General features: G+C 36.9%; 3 protein-coding genes and 1 non-coding gene across 7 annotated transcripts; 3 read left to right on the top strand and 1 right to left on the bottom strand.

Annotated features, from left to right (window-relative positions):
- The first annotated feature begins 2,533 nt into the window (after positions 1 to 2,533).
- LOC130740461 (mitogen-activated protein kinase 3-like) lies at positions 2,534 to 5,602 on the top strand. Its single transcript, XM_057593081.1, has 6 exons — positions 2,534 to 2,870; positions 3,030 to 3,159; positions 4,106 to 4,243; positions 4,333 to 4,665; positions 4,779 to 4,962; positions 5,179 to 5,602. Exons 1-6 carry the CDS (start codon positions 2,710 to 2,712, stop codon positions 5,346 to 5,348), a joined length of 1,116 nt encoding a protein of 371 aa, XP_057449064.1. The 5' UTR covers positions 2,534 to 2,709; the 3' UTR covers positions 5,349 to 5,602.
- A 132-nt stretch (positions 5,603 to 5,734) lies between these two features.
- On the top strand, positions 5,735 to 8,445 carry LOC130740462 (uncharacterized). Its single transcript, XM_057593082.1, has 3 exons — positions 5,735 to 6,272; positions 6,372 to 6,462; positions 7,616 to 8,445. Exons 1-3 carry the CDS (start codon positions 6,159 to 6,161, stop codon positions 7,741 to 7,743), a joined length of 333 nt encoding a protein of 110 aa, XP_057449065.1. The 5' UTR covers positions 5,735 to 6,158; the 3' UTR covers positions 7,744 to 8,445.
- On the top strand, positions 6,008 to 6,081 carry TRNAV-AAC (transfer RNA valine (anticodon AAC)). The gene has a single exon. It is a non-coding gene; the product is annotated as a tRNA-Val (tRNA).
- Positions 8,446 to 8,632: 187 nt separating the features above from the next.
- On the bottom strand, positions 8,633 to 16,246 carry LOC130740460 (uncharacterized). Of its 4 annotated transcripts, none has more exons than XM_057593077.1 (11): positions 15,783 to 16,246; positions 15,504 to 15,680; positions 15,003 to 15,241; positions 14,829 to 14,914; positions 14,533 to 14,690; positions 13,884 to 14,020; positions 13,592 to 13,780; positions 10,258 to 13,484; positions 10,023 to 10,131; positions 9,744 to 9,824; positions 8,633 to 8,911 (listed from the first exon to the last, which is right to left on the bottom strand). In XM_057593077.1, exons 1-11 carry the CDS (start codon positions 15,916 to 15,918, stop codon positions 8,834 to 8,836), a joined length of 4,617 nt encoding a protein of 1,538 aa, XP_057449060.1. In that variant the 5' UTR covers positions 15,919 to 16,246; the 3' UTR covers positions 8,633 to 8,833. The 4 variants fall into 4 exon arrangements, with proteins under 4 accessions (XP_057449060.1, XP_057449061.1, XP_057449062.1 ...); XM_057593078.1 differs by having other exon boundaries at positions 13,884 to 13,987; positions 15,783 to 16,243; XM_057593079.1 differs by lacking the exons at positions 14,829 to 14,914; positions 15,003 to 15,241; positions 15,504 to 15,680; positions 15,783 to 16,246 and having other exon boundaries at positions 13,592 to 13,770; positions 13,884 to 13,987; positions 14,533 to 14,672.
- Positions 16,247 to 16,450: the final 204 nt, after the last annotated feature.

Below are 16,450 nucleotides of genomic sequence, written 5' to 3'. Positions count from 1 at the left end.
GAATGAACCACTGCATCGCCATGCCCTTGAACGTGGAAGGCAATAATCGACATTTTACCGCATCCGACGCCCCGCCGATCACCATTTTAGTATTGAAGTATCTAAGATGCTCCATAGGATCAGATTCGCCCGAAAAGGCGTCTAATGCCATGGTTTGCAGGTGCTTTGGAATGTCCACCCTAGTGATGGCTGGAACAAAAGGTTGGAATTCAACTACATCCTCCGCCTCCAGGCGTTGTTCTTGCTTAAAATTCTGCCGCTGAGTAAGATACTCAACTTGGGCTTGCAACTGCTCGTTTTGGGACTGCACCTTCTGCAAGGTATCTAACATTTGTTGCAAAGCCGCAGGCGTGATACCTGTCACTGCCTCTTGCGCTCTCCGTGGAGCAGTTGTTTTAAGATCTTCCAAGTTCACGTAGTCAGGCGGCGTTGAACGCCGCCGAACACCTGGATCTGATTTAGCGATCAGATCTGAAGGTCTTCCCGGAGCTGCATTCACCAATGACGCCGGCGACGGCGCCACTGAGTGGACCCCCTCCGAGGAAGCTTCCTGCTCTCGGTCGTCCAGTACGGGACGGTTGTTGTTTCGTCCGCCGGCGCGACCGCCGTGTCGACCACCACCGCGCCGGCGATGATCGCGCCGACCTACGCCGTATGAACGAGTCTCCATGGCTCGCGATTCCTCCTTCTGTCACCGGAAGAGCTGAGTCTTCCCCACAGACGGCGCCAATGTTCTGTACTAGGGCAAGCTTATGTAAGAGAAAGACAAAAAGTAAACCCTAGCAGAGCACTAAAATAGCAAAACTACCATAAAAGGAATATTCTCATTAATGCTGAAAAAGTTGGTTTCGTACAAGTGGATGACCTCCCCTTTTATAGAGGGGGTGGTCATGATATGGATCTTTCCTATATTTGGGCCTGACAATCAGGGCCCAAATCCCCGTACACATAAGACAAATCCAAAGGAATCTTCCAGCTGGCTTGTGGGTCCATCACCTAAGGGAGGGCAATGAAGCTCGTCATGTTGCCTTTCCCGCCTTGGCTATCGTCAATGGTTTATTGTTCATTTTGGGCGGGCATAATCTTCTTTATGTCCCGCCCAGTCCATATACAAAGATCTACAATCATGTTTTCTTTCCCCCGTTTCTAATTTTATTTTAATTTGATTATAACATATGTGTATGTTTGTTTTATTATACCTCATTTTCAAAGCACGTTAAACATCAACATAAGTTTGTTGTCTCATTAGACAAATCATCAAAACAAACACAGCTATAGTAACCAGCTGTTCAAATTGTCCGTGAAAGTGATTTGGCCTCACCTTAGTAGACTAATTAACAAGATTTTTTATCAAAAAATAAAAAAAATTATAAAACTTTATGACCCTCTTATCTATAAGGTTAAATCACCTTGTAGATGATTTAGATAACCCTTTATAGTAATTATAAATTATTCGAACATTGAAGTAAGGATATAGATGTTGCGTCTTGTTTCTTCTTCTTCAACTGCAGTTGGAGATTAGATTTAAGTTTTTTTTTATAGATAAATGTTAGTTGTATTAATGTTAGTAAATTAGTCATTCTCAGAGTTTGAACCTTGAATACTCACTCTTCATCTCACCCAACCCTCATATCCCTAGCTCATACCACTTGAGCTATCATTCGGGGACACTAGTTTTAAGTATCTGTAAAAAGTTTAAACATTTTGATGCTATAAGTAAGCGAGATTGTGAGGGAATACGAATTAGGGTTGGGAAAAATGTGTCTCAATATAGCATTAAAACTCTCTTACTTATATGCACAACTTTACCTAATTTCAAGATAAATCTACTAAATTAGTGATTTCTCTCAAATTATGGAGTGTGAGAATCTTCAACCTTGATGAACCAGTAATGATATATACACACCTCATTTTCTAAATACCCTATTTTCACATCTTTTTATTTCTATCACTCTTCTCTTATTATCTATCACATCTCATACTTTATCTCTCTTACTTTTTATTTTCTTCCTATCTCTCTCTTTCTTCCACCTTTTTCCACCTCTCAAAGAGGCGTGTACATAACATTATTCTTGATGAACACAACTCAGTCTTAAACCGGTAATTGAATTGTAAGGCCACCTATATTAGGTTAGAATAACGACTCCGTACAAGTATTATCAGAACTTCATCGGAAAAAGAAAACAAGTATTATCGTTGTAACTTGATATATAACTATATTGTAAAGTTATAAACTCTATTTATTAAAGTACTAATTAAAAAATACAAAGTTATTTATTAATTTTGAAGAGTTTAATAATTAATTATATCTAAATTCACACAAACACTAAATTAAATTTTCAAGCATTAAAATATTCGCAAGTAGTTGTCATGGATGGATGGCAGTTGAAATAATTGAACAACTCAGAGACCGTAGATTAGAGGCGGCTACAACATGAACCGTCCGATCAAATTTCGAAACGCGTCACTCGTGTGAGTTCGTCTTACTCTTACCCCCTCTCGCGCGTTTTCGCACCTTCTTCCTCGCATCTGCTCCGAAAGATTCCTCTTCCACAAAACACACTCTCACTGAATAAACCTTATTTAAATTAAATTCTCCCCCCTCCTTCTTCTACACACCAACCATCGTTGACGGTTACTAGAGAGAGAAACAACCACTTCCTAGAGAGAGAAAGTTTGTTACCGACTCACTCATCAGAGAGAAACCTCATGGCCGGTGTTAATCCCAACGGCGTCGCCGAGTTTCAGGCGGTTCCGTCGCACGGTGGACAGTTCATTCAGTACAACATCTTCGGTAACCTCTTTGAAGTTACCTCCAAGTACCGTCCTCCGATCATGCCGATCGGTCGCGGCGCCTATGGAATCGTTTGGTACTGCTTCGTAATCTGGATCTCGTTTTCTGCTTTGTAATTTGGATCTTGTTTTTTTGTTGTTGATGAATTGGATTTGACTTTTTTTATTTTTCGGTTTTGAGAATCATGAAATTAATCTGAATGTTTCGTTGTTGTTGTTGATGTGATTTTTTGAAGCTCGCTGTTGAACACGGAGACGAATGAGCTGGTGGCGGTGAAGAAGATTGCGAATGCTTTCGATAATCACATGGATGCTAAGCGCACGCTTCGTGAGATTAAGCTTCTTAGGCATTTGGATCATGAGAATGTGAGTGATTATCTCATTTACTAAGTTTATTTTAGGTCAAATCGGATCATAGAGTACAATTCTAAGATTTGTACTAACTTTTCGTTAGCTTGACTTTTTCAGAGTCAAAATTCATTTTGTGCCGTGTAATTTTGTTGGGTCAAATTTTCCAATTTCACTGGAAAGTATCTTCATTGACCACTTTTTTATTGAGAAAAATGCATTTACATTTTGTAAATTTTACATTTAATTTATTATCCAACAAATTATTTTTCAAATTAGATTATAATAAGTAATAACATCTTTAAATATAAATTATTCAATAAGAATGTATTCCTTTAAAATTAACTTTTTTCTATCTTAATTGTACAAGCTATGTTTGCTATGAAGGGATTTGCAGGGTGAATGACTAGTGATCAAACCCTGACGAATGAACTAATTTACTAACAAGACTATTTGCAGATTTATGTAGTAGTGAAAACAAAAGTTAACAATATCTTCAAGACAAAAAGTGCTTCTTTGTGAAATAGGAAGAGATAAACAGAAAAGTTGACGAATACTGTTATTATGAACTGAAATTCACATTGCATTAGTCAACTGATATCCAATTATATCTAAATACTCACTAAAAATATTCTACTCAACTTAAGCTAATTTGTGTTTAGTGTCTGGTTACTGCTAAGTTTTTCACAAACTGCTTTTAATGATGCCAGGTAGTGTAACAAACTTAAATTCAAAATTGTTATTTAAAATTACTAGTAAATTAACCAAGTTGTGAATCAGACTCTTGAGTGTCTGCTGGAATACCCTTGGCGAAAAAAAATAACTGCGTTTTTGTCTAAGTTGGAAATTTCTGCAAGGTTTTAAATTTCACACAGCAGTTGAAGTTATGAAAATCCGGATCAATAAAGAAGAGTCTGCACATTAATCTATTTCATTATGGTTATAATTTGTGTTTTTGAAACAGGTAATTGCTTTAAGAGATGTTATTCCTCCACCCTTGCGTAGAGAGTTTACTGATGTCTACATTACCACCGAACTCATGGACACTGATCTTCACCAAATCATTCGCTCAAACCAAGGTCTATCAGAGGAACACTGCCAGGTGTGTATTCTGAATTTTAGTATCATAGTTTTTGCCTTCTTCACAATTTTTATTGTTTTGCTGATGATTGGATGCACTTGTACTTGCAGTACTTCTTGTATCAGGTTCTTCGTGGACTAAAGTATATCCATTCTGCAAACATAATCCATAGAGATTTGAAACCAAGTAACCTGTTGCTGAATTCAAATTGTGACCTGAAGATTATTGATTTTGGTCTGGCGCGGCCAACTGTAGAAAATGACTTCATGACAGAATATGTAGTCACAAGATGGTACAGGGCTCCTGAGTTGTTGTTGAACTCCTCAGATTACACCTCTGCAATAGATGTGTGGTCTGTTGGCTGCATCTTTATGGAGCTTATGAATAAAAAGCCTCTTTTTCCAGGCAAAGACCATGTACATCAGCTACGCCTATTGACAGAGGTGAGATTCTTAAATGAAAAATAGCAGATGTTTTCTTTAGTTGCTCATATAATGAATTAATTTTGTCATAAAAAGTAATTCTGGATATGTGCTTAACTTGTTTCCTATCACAGCTTCTTGGTACTCCAACTGAGGCTGACCTTGGGTTAGTGAAAAATGATGATGTGAGAAGATATATCAGACAACTTCCTCAATATCCTCGTCAACCTTTAACTAAGGTCTTCCCCCATGTTCATCCCATGGCCATGGATCTCGTCGATAAAATGTTGACTATTGATCCCACCAAAAGAATCACAGGTAATTTTCTCATTCTTTTCATTCATTTATGTTTCTGTAGCTAGATGAAGCAACAATGCAGTTCATTTTAAACATTCATGTTAGTTAGCTGCATTAGCATCAGAATAAAGCTGGAGTAGATTCACTGAAGAGTAGCATCCATCAATAGCTAGTCTTTATTTAAGTATTACATAAAATTGTGCAAAGTCTAATTTCTGTTTGTCTAAATATTGGCAGTTGAACAAGCACTGGCCCATCCATACCTTGAGAAACTGCATGATGTAGCTGATGAACCAGTCTGTACGAAGCCATTTTCGTTTGAGTTTGAGCAACAGCAATTAGACGAGGAGCAAATAAAAGAGATGATCTACAGGGAAGCATTGGCACTCAATCCTGAGTATGCTTAAAGAAGAAAAACAAGGGAAGATAAAAAAAGAACATTAGTTTTCGATTTATTTTTTTGTATGAGAATTCAATATGTTGCCAATCAAACAAACTTAGGTGATTGTGTTCAATCTGTGTGACTAGTTAGGTGCAATTACGGCTTACAAATTAAAGACTGCCGTGCCTTCTGTTGTAAAGTACCATGTAATGATATTAATCCCCATAAGTTAACCCTGTTTGTTGGGTTATTTATTAATTGAAAAATGCTTAATGTTAATTAGCAATTATCAGACGAAGCGCTAGAACAACCTTCTTCTTCTTCCCCTTCGAGAGGGATTTTCCTTCGCTCTCATCCCCTTCTTGTTTGAACTAATCATCAGGGGGGGACTGGAAGAGATTTCTTCAATCCTTTTTCCCACATTATTTATCCCGTAAACATTCAAATTGTCGGTATTGTTCAGGAAATACGGAAGGAAAAAAAAGAAGATAAAATGTACATAAATTATATTTTTTCACAAAAGGAGAAAATCACACTGCAATATCACTGTCTCCTGAAAACTAAATGCAAAAATGAGATACAAATTTAAACTTTGGATATGTACTAATGTAGTAGTAATATATTGAGCCGATTATCCTTGACAAATAATAAAACTAAAATAGTTTAAAAATGTAGCATGTAGTTGGTTTCGTGGTGTAGTTGGTTATAACGTCAGTCTAACACACTGAAGGTCTCCGGTTCGAACCCGGGCGAAGCCATTTTTTTGAAAATTTTTGTTCCAGGCTGTTTTATTTCATTGAAATGCCAACATGAAGAGAGTGTGCAGATATAGAAGATGGAGCTTTGCCCTACATGCGGGTACATGCTGCAATATGAAATGCCCAATGTGGGTCGCTCCTCGAGACTTTATTGTCCCGCTTGCGCATACGTTGTCCCCATTGGGAAGGAGGTAGGATAGGAAACAGGCCACTGCAAATGATCTCATGTTTTCCTTAGTCTGTTTGTGCATGGTTTTCAATTTTCATTTATATTTGTTTTATATTTTCAGGTTAAGATAAAAAGAAAGCAGCGGTTGGTGAGAAAAGAGATTGATCCTGTTATCTCTTATGATGAAATGAAGAATGCCCCCACAGCTGATGGTACATTTATTTTCTGTTTATGTTCTCCTTGTCTGTCAGAAATGATCTTTTGGGAGAATTGTTGGTAAACATATTCAGAATTCAGGTATAATAAGCAGTAAAGTGTTTAATCAACTGATAGAGTAAAATCAATTTTGGATTCTTATGTAGATGTTTGAGAGTCATTTTGAAAAATTCATTTCAGTCCCAAAACCTATTTTGCTAGAAGCTAGAGTGAGTAGAAGCTAGAGTGAGTAGCTTCTGCATTGAACATAATCAATTGTGAGATTTTGCAACTGGATGACACTCTTTACGAAAACTTTTTTTTCCATAAATGTATCAAAACATGAATGATTTCACTTCCAACCCACTTTTACCAAAATTAATTGTGACAACGCTGATCCAAATACACACTAAATGAATTATACACTTTTGAATGTGGCCGAGAACTCTTTTGGTTAGTCATCTTATCCCGGTTGTAAATATGTTTACCTTACATGGATAATTTAAATTGTGATTCTCCCATTACTTATTTGATGCTTTGTGAGTGAGCCTATTTGCTAGGATAACCAATAACAATTTTTCTGAAAAAATATAATTTGTGTGGACTAGTCAAATTAGTTTGAAAGGGAGTCTTGGCACAATTGTTTGGACTCTTTCCCTGCCATAGTGGGAACTTTATTAGGTGCTAAGTTTCCCTTTTAGCATTACATTTATTGATTGTCGGAGATGATAAGGTCTGGTTTCTGGTAGTACATCCAATATAGTTGAGTTGTAAAGATAAATTTCGGAATGCCATTTTTAGTTACTGCTAAGGACCTTCACTTGTGTTGAATGTGGTCCTAGCTAGGTGAAGGGATGAATAAAACAAAGTGAATTAAGAATCAGAAGCCCTTGGATAAGGGGTTTTGGTGCAAGCCATGGTGTAGTTTGGAGGTTTAAGTGTCAAAGCCAAGCGTTAGCAGCAATAGAAATCTTCGTAGTGCTTTTTCAGTTTTTTTTTTGTTCAGATATAGCATTTTTTCCAGCTTCCAATACATGTCAAAATTTCTATGTTTTGGTCTGAGGATACTTGAATTTAGAGGAAACTGAATATTTTTATTGACAGTCTGATTTGTGATACACATGTATTTTTTTTTTCCTTCATTTTCTCACTTCTTCGTTTTTCTTGTAGTGCGATGCCAAAAATGCAGTCATGATAAAGCTGCTTACACAGAATTTCAGACTCGATCAGCTGATGAGCCAGCAACTATATTTTACTTGTGCTTGAATGAAAAGTGCAGGTACCAATGGCGTGAATGACATCTGAGAGGGATATTGGATTGTGTTTTTATTTCAAATTTTTTCCTCTAAGTAGCGCATTGGTTTTATTTTGTTAACAGAGGACTTTGTTTTAAGGATTAGTAAATTGAGATGGTAATGAAGTTAAAATTTTCTTTATGCTTTTCATGTTTCAGGATTCAAAATCAAAATGTTCAAATGATTTAAGCTATGTTTGGATATATAGCACAATTTCAAATAGACGCTACAACGCATTTCGAGATAAAAAATTGAATGTGTCTTTACATATAAATTAGGATGAAAGTCTGTTCAAATTACACTCAAGTAGTATTTAAATGAGTTCTTGATGTTATAACTTCAGTCTGCAACTATTTACACAATCTTTATATTTGGTTTAAATGGAGGGAAAATAAGAAGAAATTTACATTTCTCTTAGAAAGGTGATAAAAAAGTAAATAATGTCTTTACTGCTTAAAATATTTTTAATGCAATTACATTTATCTAAGCATCTAAGTTCTAAGAAGTAACTAAAAAAATTATTTTCGCTCAGTTGGTCACTTTTTTTTTGGTACATTAGAAATATAAATTGTGCACTCTAGGAATTGATCTTTGGACCTCCTCCACCCAACCTATATGTCCATATCTCTTACTACTTGAGCTATCATTCGATGATCGATTAGTTGATCACTAAATTTTATGCCATAAAAATAAATTGACAATAAACAGCATAAAATATAGAAAAGTACAATACATTCTGCAGAATTATATCTTCTAAAATGTGAAATGCGCTATATTGATTTTGTGACACCGATATGTGACCAAAAGATGTCTCACATCTAACACCTCGTGGAAACTAATAAAAAATGAATTATGTAAAAGATTAAAGTAGTACAAAAATATCATTTACAACTTGAGAACAATCAGTTTGATATTTTATTTATAAGCATCTTCAGAGTAAGGCATAACTGTGGAAAGCTCCAAGTCTATCCGCGTAGCACTTGCTCCACACAACGTGTTCTAACTCCTAAAGCTGTTGAAGGTTCGTTCAAGCAAAGACAAAAAGGTTAGTGATTAATGATATTTTAAGGATCAAATCCTAGTTTTGTCACTTTTAACCGGAATGCTGCACGTTGTGTTTGGTTACTTTGGTACAGTCAAATGGTCCAATGGCTTGGCTTTTACGTCTCACCTGTAAACAAAAAATGCAACAGAGAAATTGAAGTAATACTCACAATAATATCATCATCAAGACAAAAGGCATATAAACCACATAGGAATGGTGCAATATAGCATGACTCTTTCTGATATATGCACTTATGATTGAGATGTTCCGACTAAAATAGCTTCAACTGACAAAAGCTGGTGTAAGGCTAATGCAACGGCATTTTGGTATGTTTGGGTCAGCTTATTTTTCCATAGAATCAATTTCAAAACTCAAAAGATACTCACAGAAGCTTTCTTTCGAAAAATTGATTCTGCCTTCAGAATCAAGTATAGAAGGATTTCCAAACATGCATTTTGTAAAGCATGAGAAAGTCCACAAATTTCTATCATCCCAATTCTAACGGGTTATATAATCATGGTAATACAATATCTAATACCTGATTCTAATGTAAATTACATGTTGTGATGTTAAGAAAGACTAAGTTCAAAGAAATGATACGCCAATTTTTTTTCCTATTTTAATAGTCCAGAGTTTCCCCTGTCCACATCCAAGATATATATAAGATTCCTTCTGGTCCAGGGAATATATGCCATAAACGAAGTCTGTTCCCTGTTTACTTTTGAAATTGTCTGAAACTACAAGGACAATAACCCACACTGTAGCAGTGGAGTGGATTGTGTTACGTTGGGGGTTCTCTCTTGAAGTTCTTATTTTGCTTGCGTTGTTTGTAGTTTATGCAGGTATGGTTTAATCTTATACTTATGTAGCCAATTATAAATAAAAAATGCCAATTATTCGTGCTAGAACTTTAAGCTTAGAACATGAATCAAGTTTAGATACTGAAGGATTAACCTACCGGGGACCAAGGACTTGGTTCATGCTGAGGCTTGTGAGGGGGAGAATTTTGTACAGCGCCGCTTTTCATTGTTAAAATCTCCTGCAAACAAGAAGTACCAAATGAAACAAACATGAAAAAAAAATTACTACATTTCAAAGAACTAATGGTCTATGTGAAGTCGTGACTTGTGGGGCTTAACGTTCAGAAAATTAAGAAATCTAAGTGGTAACCCGTGGGGCATTTTATAGACTATTTCAAAGAACTAATGGTCTTTTGCAATTAAGAAATTTGAGTCACCTCTCCAGCTGCTTCAAGTGCAGCTAACCATTCATCAGAAAATGGAGCAGCATTTGGTGGAGGCTTCAATGCAGGAACTTCCTGTTTGCTTTTAATCGTAGATTTCGGGCTGTCATTCACAAAATTAAGATACTCAACATCACGACTTCAAAACAAAGTCTTAGATGTAAAAATAGAAGGATTGCAATGCCAAAGCATAGATGACCAAATTTTATCACAAAAGTAAGATACTCACAGTTGAATCATTTTGTTGCTGTCTTCTGCAATACTAATGTCGCCTTTTGTCTGATGCTGCATGTCGGTATTAGGAAAATCATCTTTCTCAAAGATAGTTTCAGCTTCATCTGAAAAACGTTTACTATCTAATGAACTAACTTCACTGCCTTGTGGGATTCTTGCATTAAAGGTTAGATTATCTGAAGCTCGTAACTTTGAATTTTCACCTAAAGAACACTGATCCTCAGATTTCCAAGCATCTATCTTTGTAAAGGGATCTTCGCTCACTTTTATAGAAGAATCAAAGTCAGCAGAAATAACACTATCATTGAGTTGAACTTCAAGCAATGGCAATATGTCAGAAGCACCTTTTTTTGCATAATCAATTTGCAAAAGTGCTGCCCTTTCTTCCACATCATTATTTCTATCTTTGTATTGAGGCATATCATGAACATGATGATTGGAAGCATTGTGTTCAGCCAAATCACGTGCATTGCCTTGAACTTCAAGTAATGGCAATATGTCAGAAGCACCTTTTGTTGCATCATCGATTTGCAAAAGCTCTGCCCTTTCATCCACATCACTATTCCCATCTTGGTTTTCAGGCAAATCTGGAATATGATGATTGGAAGCATTGTGTTCAGGCAAATCACTTGCATTGAGTTGAACTTTAACTAATGGGAATATGTCAGAAGCACCTTTTGTTGCATCATCAATCTTCAAAAGCTCTGCTCTTTCATCCACATCACTATTTCCATCTTCGTTATCAGGCGCAGCCTGAATATGATGATTGGAAGCACTGTGTTCATTCACATCACATGCGTTGAGTAGAACTTCGACTAATGGTGATATGTCAGAAGAAACCTTTCTTGTATCATTGATTTGCAAAAGCTCGGCCTTTTCATCCACATTACTATTGCCATCTTTGTTTTCAGGCATAGCCTGAATGTGATGATTGTAAGCATAGTGTTCGCTTATATGGATATTGCATCCTTCAAATGCTCCCTCATATAAATTTTTTTCACTGATTTCTTCAGAGGAAGCAATATCTGCGGGCAGCCAGTCACCATCCAAGTGCAGTATCTTATCAACATTCTCGGAATCTTCTTTTATATTATTATGATCTTCCAATGATAATTGATCAATAGAAACTGAAAGACCGTGTTTATTGTTGCAGTTGTCAGCCACTGAATTTTCATTAAAGATCTGCGCTTGTACGTCTTCCACATATGATTCCTCAATCTCTCTGTTAATGTGTTCGAATTCTGGGGCTGATTGGTTCAATTCTGTATGTTGTAAAAGGCCAGAGGGGTTTTCAGCTCCCTTACCAATAGAATCTTTGGTATTCGAAATGAAATCTACAGAAACAGAAAATTCACTCTGAAGAAACAAGTGGTCATGATTTGGCACTACACTCTCATCCGCACAAACAGTATCATTAATTTCAGGATTTGCTAACATTCTAGCTTGTTGCTCCTCAATCTCATTGTTGGTGTGTTCAAATTCTTGGACTGATTGAGCCAATTCTGTACCTTGTAAAAAGCCAGAGGGGTTTTCAGCTCCATGACCAATAAAATCTTTGGTGTTTGAATTGAAATCTACGGAAACTTCAGAAATTTCACTCTGATGAAGCAAGCGTCCATGATTTAGCACTAGACTCTCATCCTCACAAAGCATTTCATTAATGTCAGGATATGCTAACATACTAGCTTGTTGCTCAAAGTTTCCAGGGACATCACGCTGAACATCACCGTGCAAGGAAGTTTCCCTAGAAAAACTGTCTTCTCTAAGCTGTGATTCAGACATGGGACTGCAGCTACTAATTGACATATCACTTCCCCCGGAATAACGATCAGCTTTCCCCGTGGGACATGTAAAATTGAGATTTTCTATATTATTCTCACAAAAAGGTCTTCTTTTCGGAGAATCATAAACCTTAGTGCAGCAAGCCGTTGTCAAAACAGTTCTGAAGATATCCAATTCAAACGATTGAGTTCCATCATGCAATACTTTGGAGTCAATAACCTGGTCATATTCTTCATCAACTGGTCTTTCCAGAATGAGACCTGATTGCACACCTACTGGAGGATGACAGTCTTCAATTTCAGTCATCTGTGATTCACTTTGAGTAGCACCATTGATTTCTTGCACAGACTTTTGAGGAGAAATTTTGGAAGCCAAAATTGCCACATGAACTAGCTGACAATTATCTATAAGACATTCATTTTCATTTTTTGAACTAATTTCTCCAACAATACTAGGACTTGAAGTCTTGAGTTGTCCCCCCTGCAACTGCTGATTAACTGCATCCAAATTTGTTTGGGTGATTTCATTGCAACTGACTGAGAGATTCCCATTCAATAAATGTACTTTTGCATCCCGTCCATATTTACCAAAATCACCAGCACCACAATCAACCTGTTCAGTATTCTTGCACGGGATACCTTGTATCGATCCTCCCAAAGCAGTTTCACTAAAATCAGTAAGACTAGAATTTAAAAGTGCAACCTTGACACTACTGTATTCCTTCAACTCTACAGAATGTCTACTATTCTCAAAAGAAGCCCCATGCTCTGCCAGTAGCACCAAATTTTCATTAGAAGTCAGAACATCACAAGCATGCGGTCTGATTTCCTCATCTTCATCTTGTTCCACGGCATTATGCATAGTATTTGAAATATTATTTGAAGTTCTCTGCAGGCTGTTGTAGTCCATAGATTGTTGCTCCTGAAATAAAGACTGATCCCCATTTGACAAGATATCATATAATTTTTCATCCTGAGGGTGGCCAATCTCTTCCTCCAACTGATCATTGGTATGACTCTTGGAAAGAAGTTTATTTTCATGTAAAGGGAGTACCACGTCCTCCTTGCTGCCAACATTCTCACTTTTATGTACTTCTTGTTCCTTATATTTTAAGTTGACATGTACAAGAATGTTTCCAACCTTTACATGGTTACTTATTTTTTCAGAACCCAAAGAATCACATTCGACTTCTGCACCAACCATCTGCTTATTTTCTATTTGTATGCTTGGTTCGGACTTTACATCTGAAATGCTTAATCCCTCGGAGCAATTCTTCTGTGCTCCTTTGATAATTTCAGACCTTTTCCTAGGAGCAAGAGGGAGTCTTGTTTCATTAATAGAAATCATTTCCGACTTCCTTACTTTAGGAATGCTACTCACAGCTGGATTGCAAGGTTTAGAGCTTTTCTGCAATTGGCTATGTGAACTGGAAGCTTTTGACTGCAAAGCAGCAATTGGTATGCAAATGAGATCACCATATGAGTGTTATTTCACGAAAGCATTCTCCTAGGAATGAAATAAGGAACCAAATAATATAGCAATCATACCTGAGAAAAGTATCCCAGAGAGGGAGATGGCATCCTTAGGCCAGATGATTTTGTTTTTTGAAAAAGTGTCTGTTGCTTTTTTTCAACAGTGTCAGAAACACCTTGTGGAAGACAAGCTTCTGACTTATTTGCTCCACTTCCTGGTTGATACATTCTGGATGGTGGATGTGTTTCTGAAACTGAGTTATTCTGTGCAGGTTAAAATAGTAGTTAAAAAAGAGGAATTAAAGAATTGATCAAAGAAATGTTGAATGTTTGAAAGCTACAGCTTCTAGAAGGTTAAAGTTCCCACCAATTGTTTTGCAGCCAGCTTGGTAAGAGTTCCAGTAACTGAACATTTTTTAGCCGGATCAGCTTTTGGGTTACTTGGCACAGGTCTAGGATTTTTTGACTGGCCTGTAACTCGAGAATACTTCTGAATATTATTGGCTGTAAATGAGAAAGAAAATGAAAAAAACATAACACCACTAGAATATGATGTTTGGTAACTCGCGAGGTACCAGTATTTGTGAAGTTTATTGAGATTACAAACTTGAAAACAAAATCAAACTTTCTTAGATCCAGCCTTACATTACATTATGGAAATAATGGTACTTAATATTATGACCAATATTCCGGGGTTTCCAAAGCTTCTAGGATAAGAAATAAGGGATTTGTCTCCTCTCTAAAGGGAAAGTGAGATAATTTACTTTAGAGTGAAAAGTGAGGAATTATAGACTTATAGCTGTTGATTAAAAAAGTTAATGGTTAAGATTATTATCAATGATATCTCATATGCATGAATAATTGTACCTACATGTATAACAAAGTATGAAGTTGTTTGCATCTCAACCTATTGATTTTTCAATCAATGACTAGCTATTCATGTTTTCTTTCTAAAATGAATCCCTCAATAACGAGGTACATTCGAAAAAGAAAAAAATGCAAATCACAGAAGTTACCAGGATAAGCATTCTGATTTCTCTTTGTGGAGTCTCTGCTCAAAGTTCCACTCCTAGCAGTTGTTCTTGTGCTCACAGGAAGATCGGATTTCCGACCTGGTATCCTAGTGACTTTCACTTCTTTACTTGGCCCTTTAGCCATGTCTGGTTTTTTTAGTTTGCAAAGGAGTTAAGGTAAACACTAGCACAATTCAACAGATATATACAAAAACACAGACAACTCGATTCCACCACACACAATATAAAACAATCCTCACTTAATACAGTAAATCCTAAACAAGCAATGGCAAGGATATGAGGATGAAGGTACCAGCCGTGGACAGGCACTGCGCTTAGATGCACTTCCAACCACATCATTGTTTGCAAGTACCTTCCGCTTTGCCTAACAAGCACGCGTAGAAGGTCATACATGATAGAAAAATTTCAATACACCGTCACATACTAATAATGTAGAGTACATATACACTAACCATGGAAGTCGGGGTTAGAGTTTGTTTGGTTAATGCAGCAGGCTTCGGAGATAAACCAACACCAGCACCATTCTTTCTATGTCCAATGGTAATAACACCGTCCGACGAATGCTTGAACAGATTTTCTTCAATTTGTTGCAAGGCTAACGAAGTGGCAACGGGCTCTTCTTCCTGGATAACCTCCATATTAGGAGTGGCAGTGCCACTGATCATAGAAAGCTCCACCGGGTTCAAAACACCTGAAAAAGTAGGGTTTCTGCATTAACTAACAATAACTTTTGTTGCTAAATTTACACAATTCAACATGGTTTTAAATCAATAGCAGCTACTACATCAAAGTTTTGGTGGTCTTTGAAACTGCATTGCGATCGCAAACGCTGCAATTATCTACAATTTCCTATAATATTGAGGAATGTGATGTAACTGTGACCGCGGCCGAAATCATAATTTAAAATATGCAATTAATTCATGCATAATGGAGGAGAAGAACGAGAGAAACACCTTGTTCGGTAAAGAAAGCGCGATCCCAAGCCAAGCTCTTGCGCAAGTTGTAACCGCCGCCGCCTTTCTTCTTCCGCTTCATCTGTGAACGCTCCACGCTAAGCTTGGGGGCTTCCGGTCTGTTAGAATTCGAGTTCTCTTTGGAAGAGGAATTCAGATTTTCAGAATCTACTCCATCTGCACGCCGCATTGATTGATCAAATTAGTATGTGAATTAACTACTCATTTTGAAATCATGGAGAAATTCAGGAAAATAGAGATGGAATCGAAAACCCTAACCTGATTGAGGAGGGAGAGATCTGAGAGAAATGAGAGGGGAACAGGAGAAAACGTTGGTGGATGTGGGAGCGTCGGAGAGAAGAGAATCGTCTTCGACGGCGATTTCTAAGAGTGGGAGGTCGGAAATGGAATCCATGATCGATCGATCGATGGATCTCAGTTGCCTTCAATTTTGTTCTTGTGTGTCACTGTGAAATGGGATTGGATTTGGCATCGGTTACTCTCTCTGTGTGTGTTCTCTGCAATTTCAAACGGGGGCGAGCGGGAACCACCACTGTGGTTTTTGTAATGTTGTGGATGCGGGTTTATGAGGGGGGACGCGTTGGTGTAACGGATTTGCGAAGAATCATCCAACGGTTCGGAACGGAATCAAATTTGATTAGGATGGATGCACTGACTTTGGTTGATGGGCCGAAATCCATTAATTATTAATTATATTGACAAAAAAATTAGTCAAAACAAAAAGTCATTCATTGTTCCAAATCAAAACTAAACTGCTCCCAAAAGAAATTTAAATCCTTAGAACTTAGTCAATGTGTTATAATTTTATTTTGTTGGTCATAAAAAGAGGATTAGTAATGAAGTGTGTATAGTTCAAAAAAAAGGAATGAAGTGTACAACATATTATCATGTTTCACAAAGTGTATAATAGCTTATCAAAAAAAAAT

Source organism: Lotus japonicus, chromosome 2, assembly GCF_012489685.1.
Source record: "Lotus japonicus ecotype B-129 chromosome 2, LjGifu_v1.2".
NCBI lineage: Eukaryota > Viridiplantae > Streptophyta > Magnoliopsida > Fabales > Fabaceae > Lotus > Lotus japonicus.
This window is presented reverse-complemented; position numbering and strand designations above follow the sequence as displayed.

Coding starts and splice junctions, on each gene's coding strand:
- LOC130740461 (XM_057593081.1), top strand. CDS start 2,710: ATGGCCGGTGTTAATCCCAACGGCGTCGCCGAGTTTCAGGCGGTTCCG. Junction 2,871..3,029: donor GGCGCCTATGGAATCGTTTG/GTACTGCTTCGT, acceptor GATTTTTTGAAG/CTCGCTGTTGAACACGGAGA. Junction 4,963..5,178: donor TCCCACCAAAAGAATCACAG/GTAATTTTCTCA, acceptor AAATATTGGCAG/TTGAACAAGCACTGGCCCAT.
- LOC130740462 (XM_057593082.1), top strand. CDS start 6,159: ATGGAGCTTTGCCCTACATGCGGGTACATGCTGCAATATGAAATGCCC. Junction 6,273..6,371: donor TTGTCCCCATTGGGAAGGAG/GTAGGATAGGAA, acceptor TTATATTTTCAG/GTTAAGATAAAAAGAAAGCA. Junction 6,463..7,615: donor GAATGCCCCCACAGCTGATG/GTACATTTATTT, acceptor TTTTTCTTGTAG/TGCGATGCCAAAAATGCAGT.
- LOC130740460 (XM_057593077.1), bottom strand. CDS start 15,918: ATGGATTCCATTTCCGACCTCCCACTCTTAGAAATCGCCGTCGAAGAC. Junction 14,915..15,002: donor CTCTAACCCCGACTTCCATG/GTTAGTGTATAT, acceptor CGTGCTTGTTAG/GCAAAGCGGAAGGTACTTGC. Junction 9,825..10,022: donor CACTTGAAGCAGCTGGAGAG/GTGACTCAAATT, acceptor TCTTGTTTGCAG/GAGATTTTAACAATGAAAAG.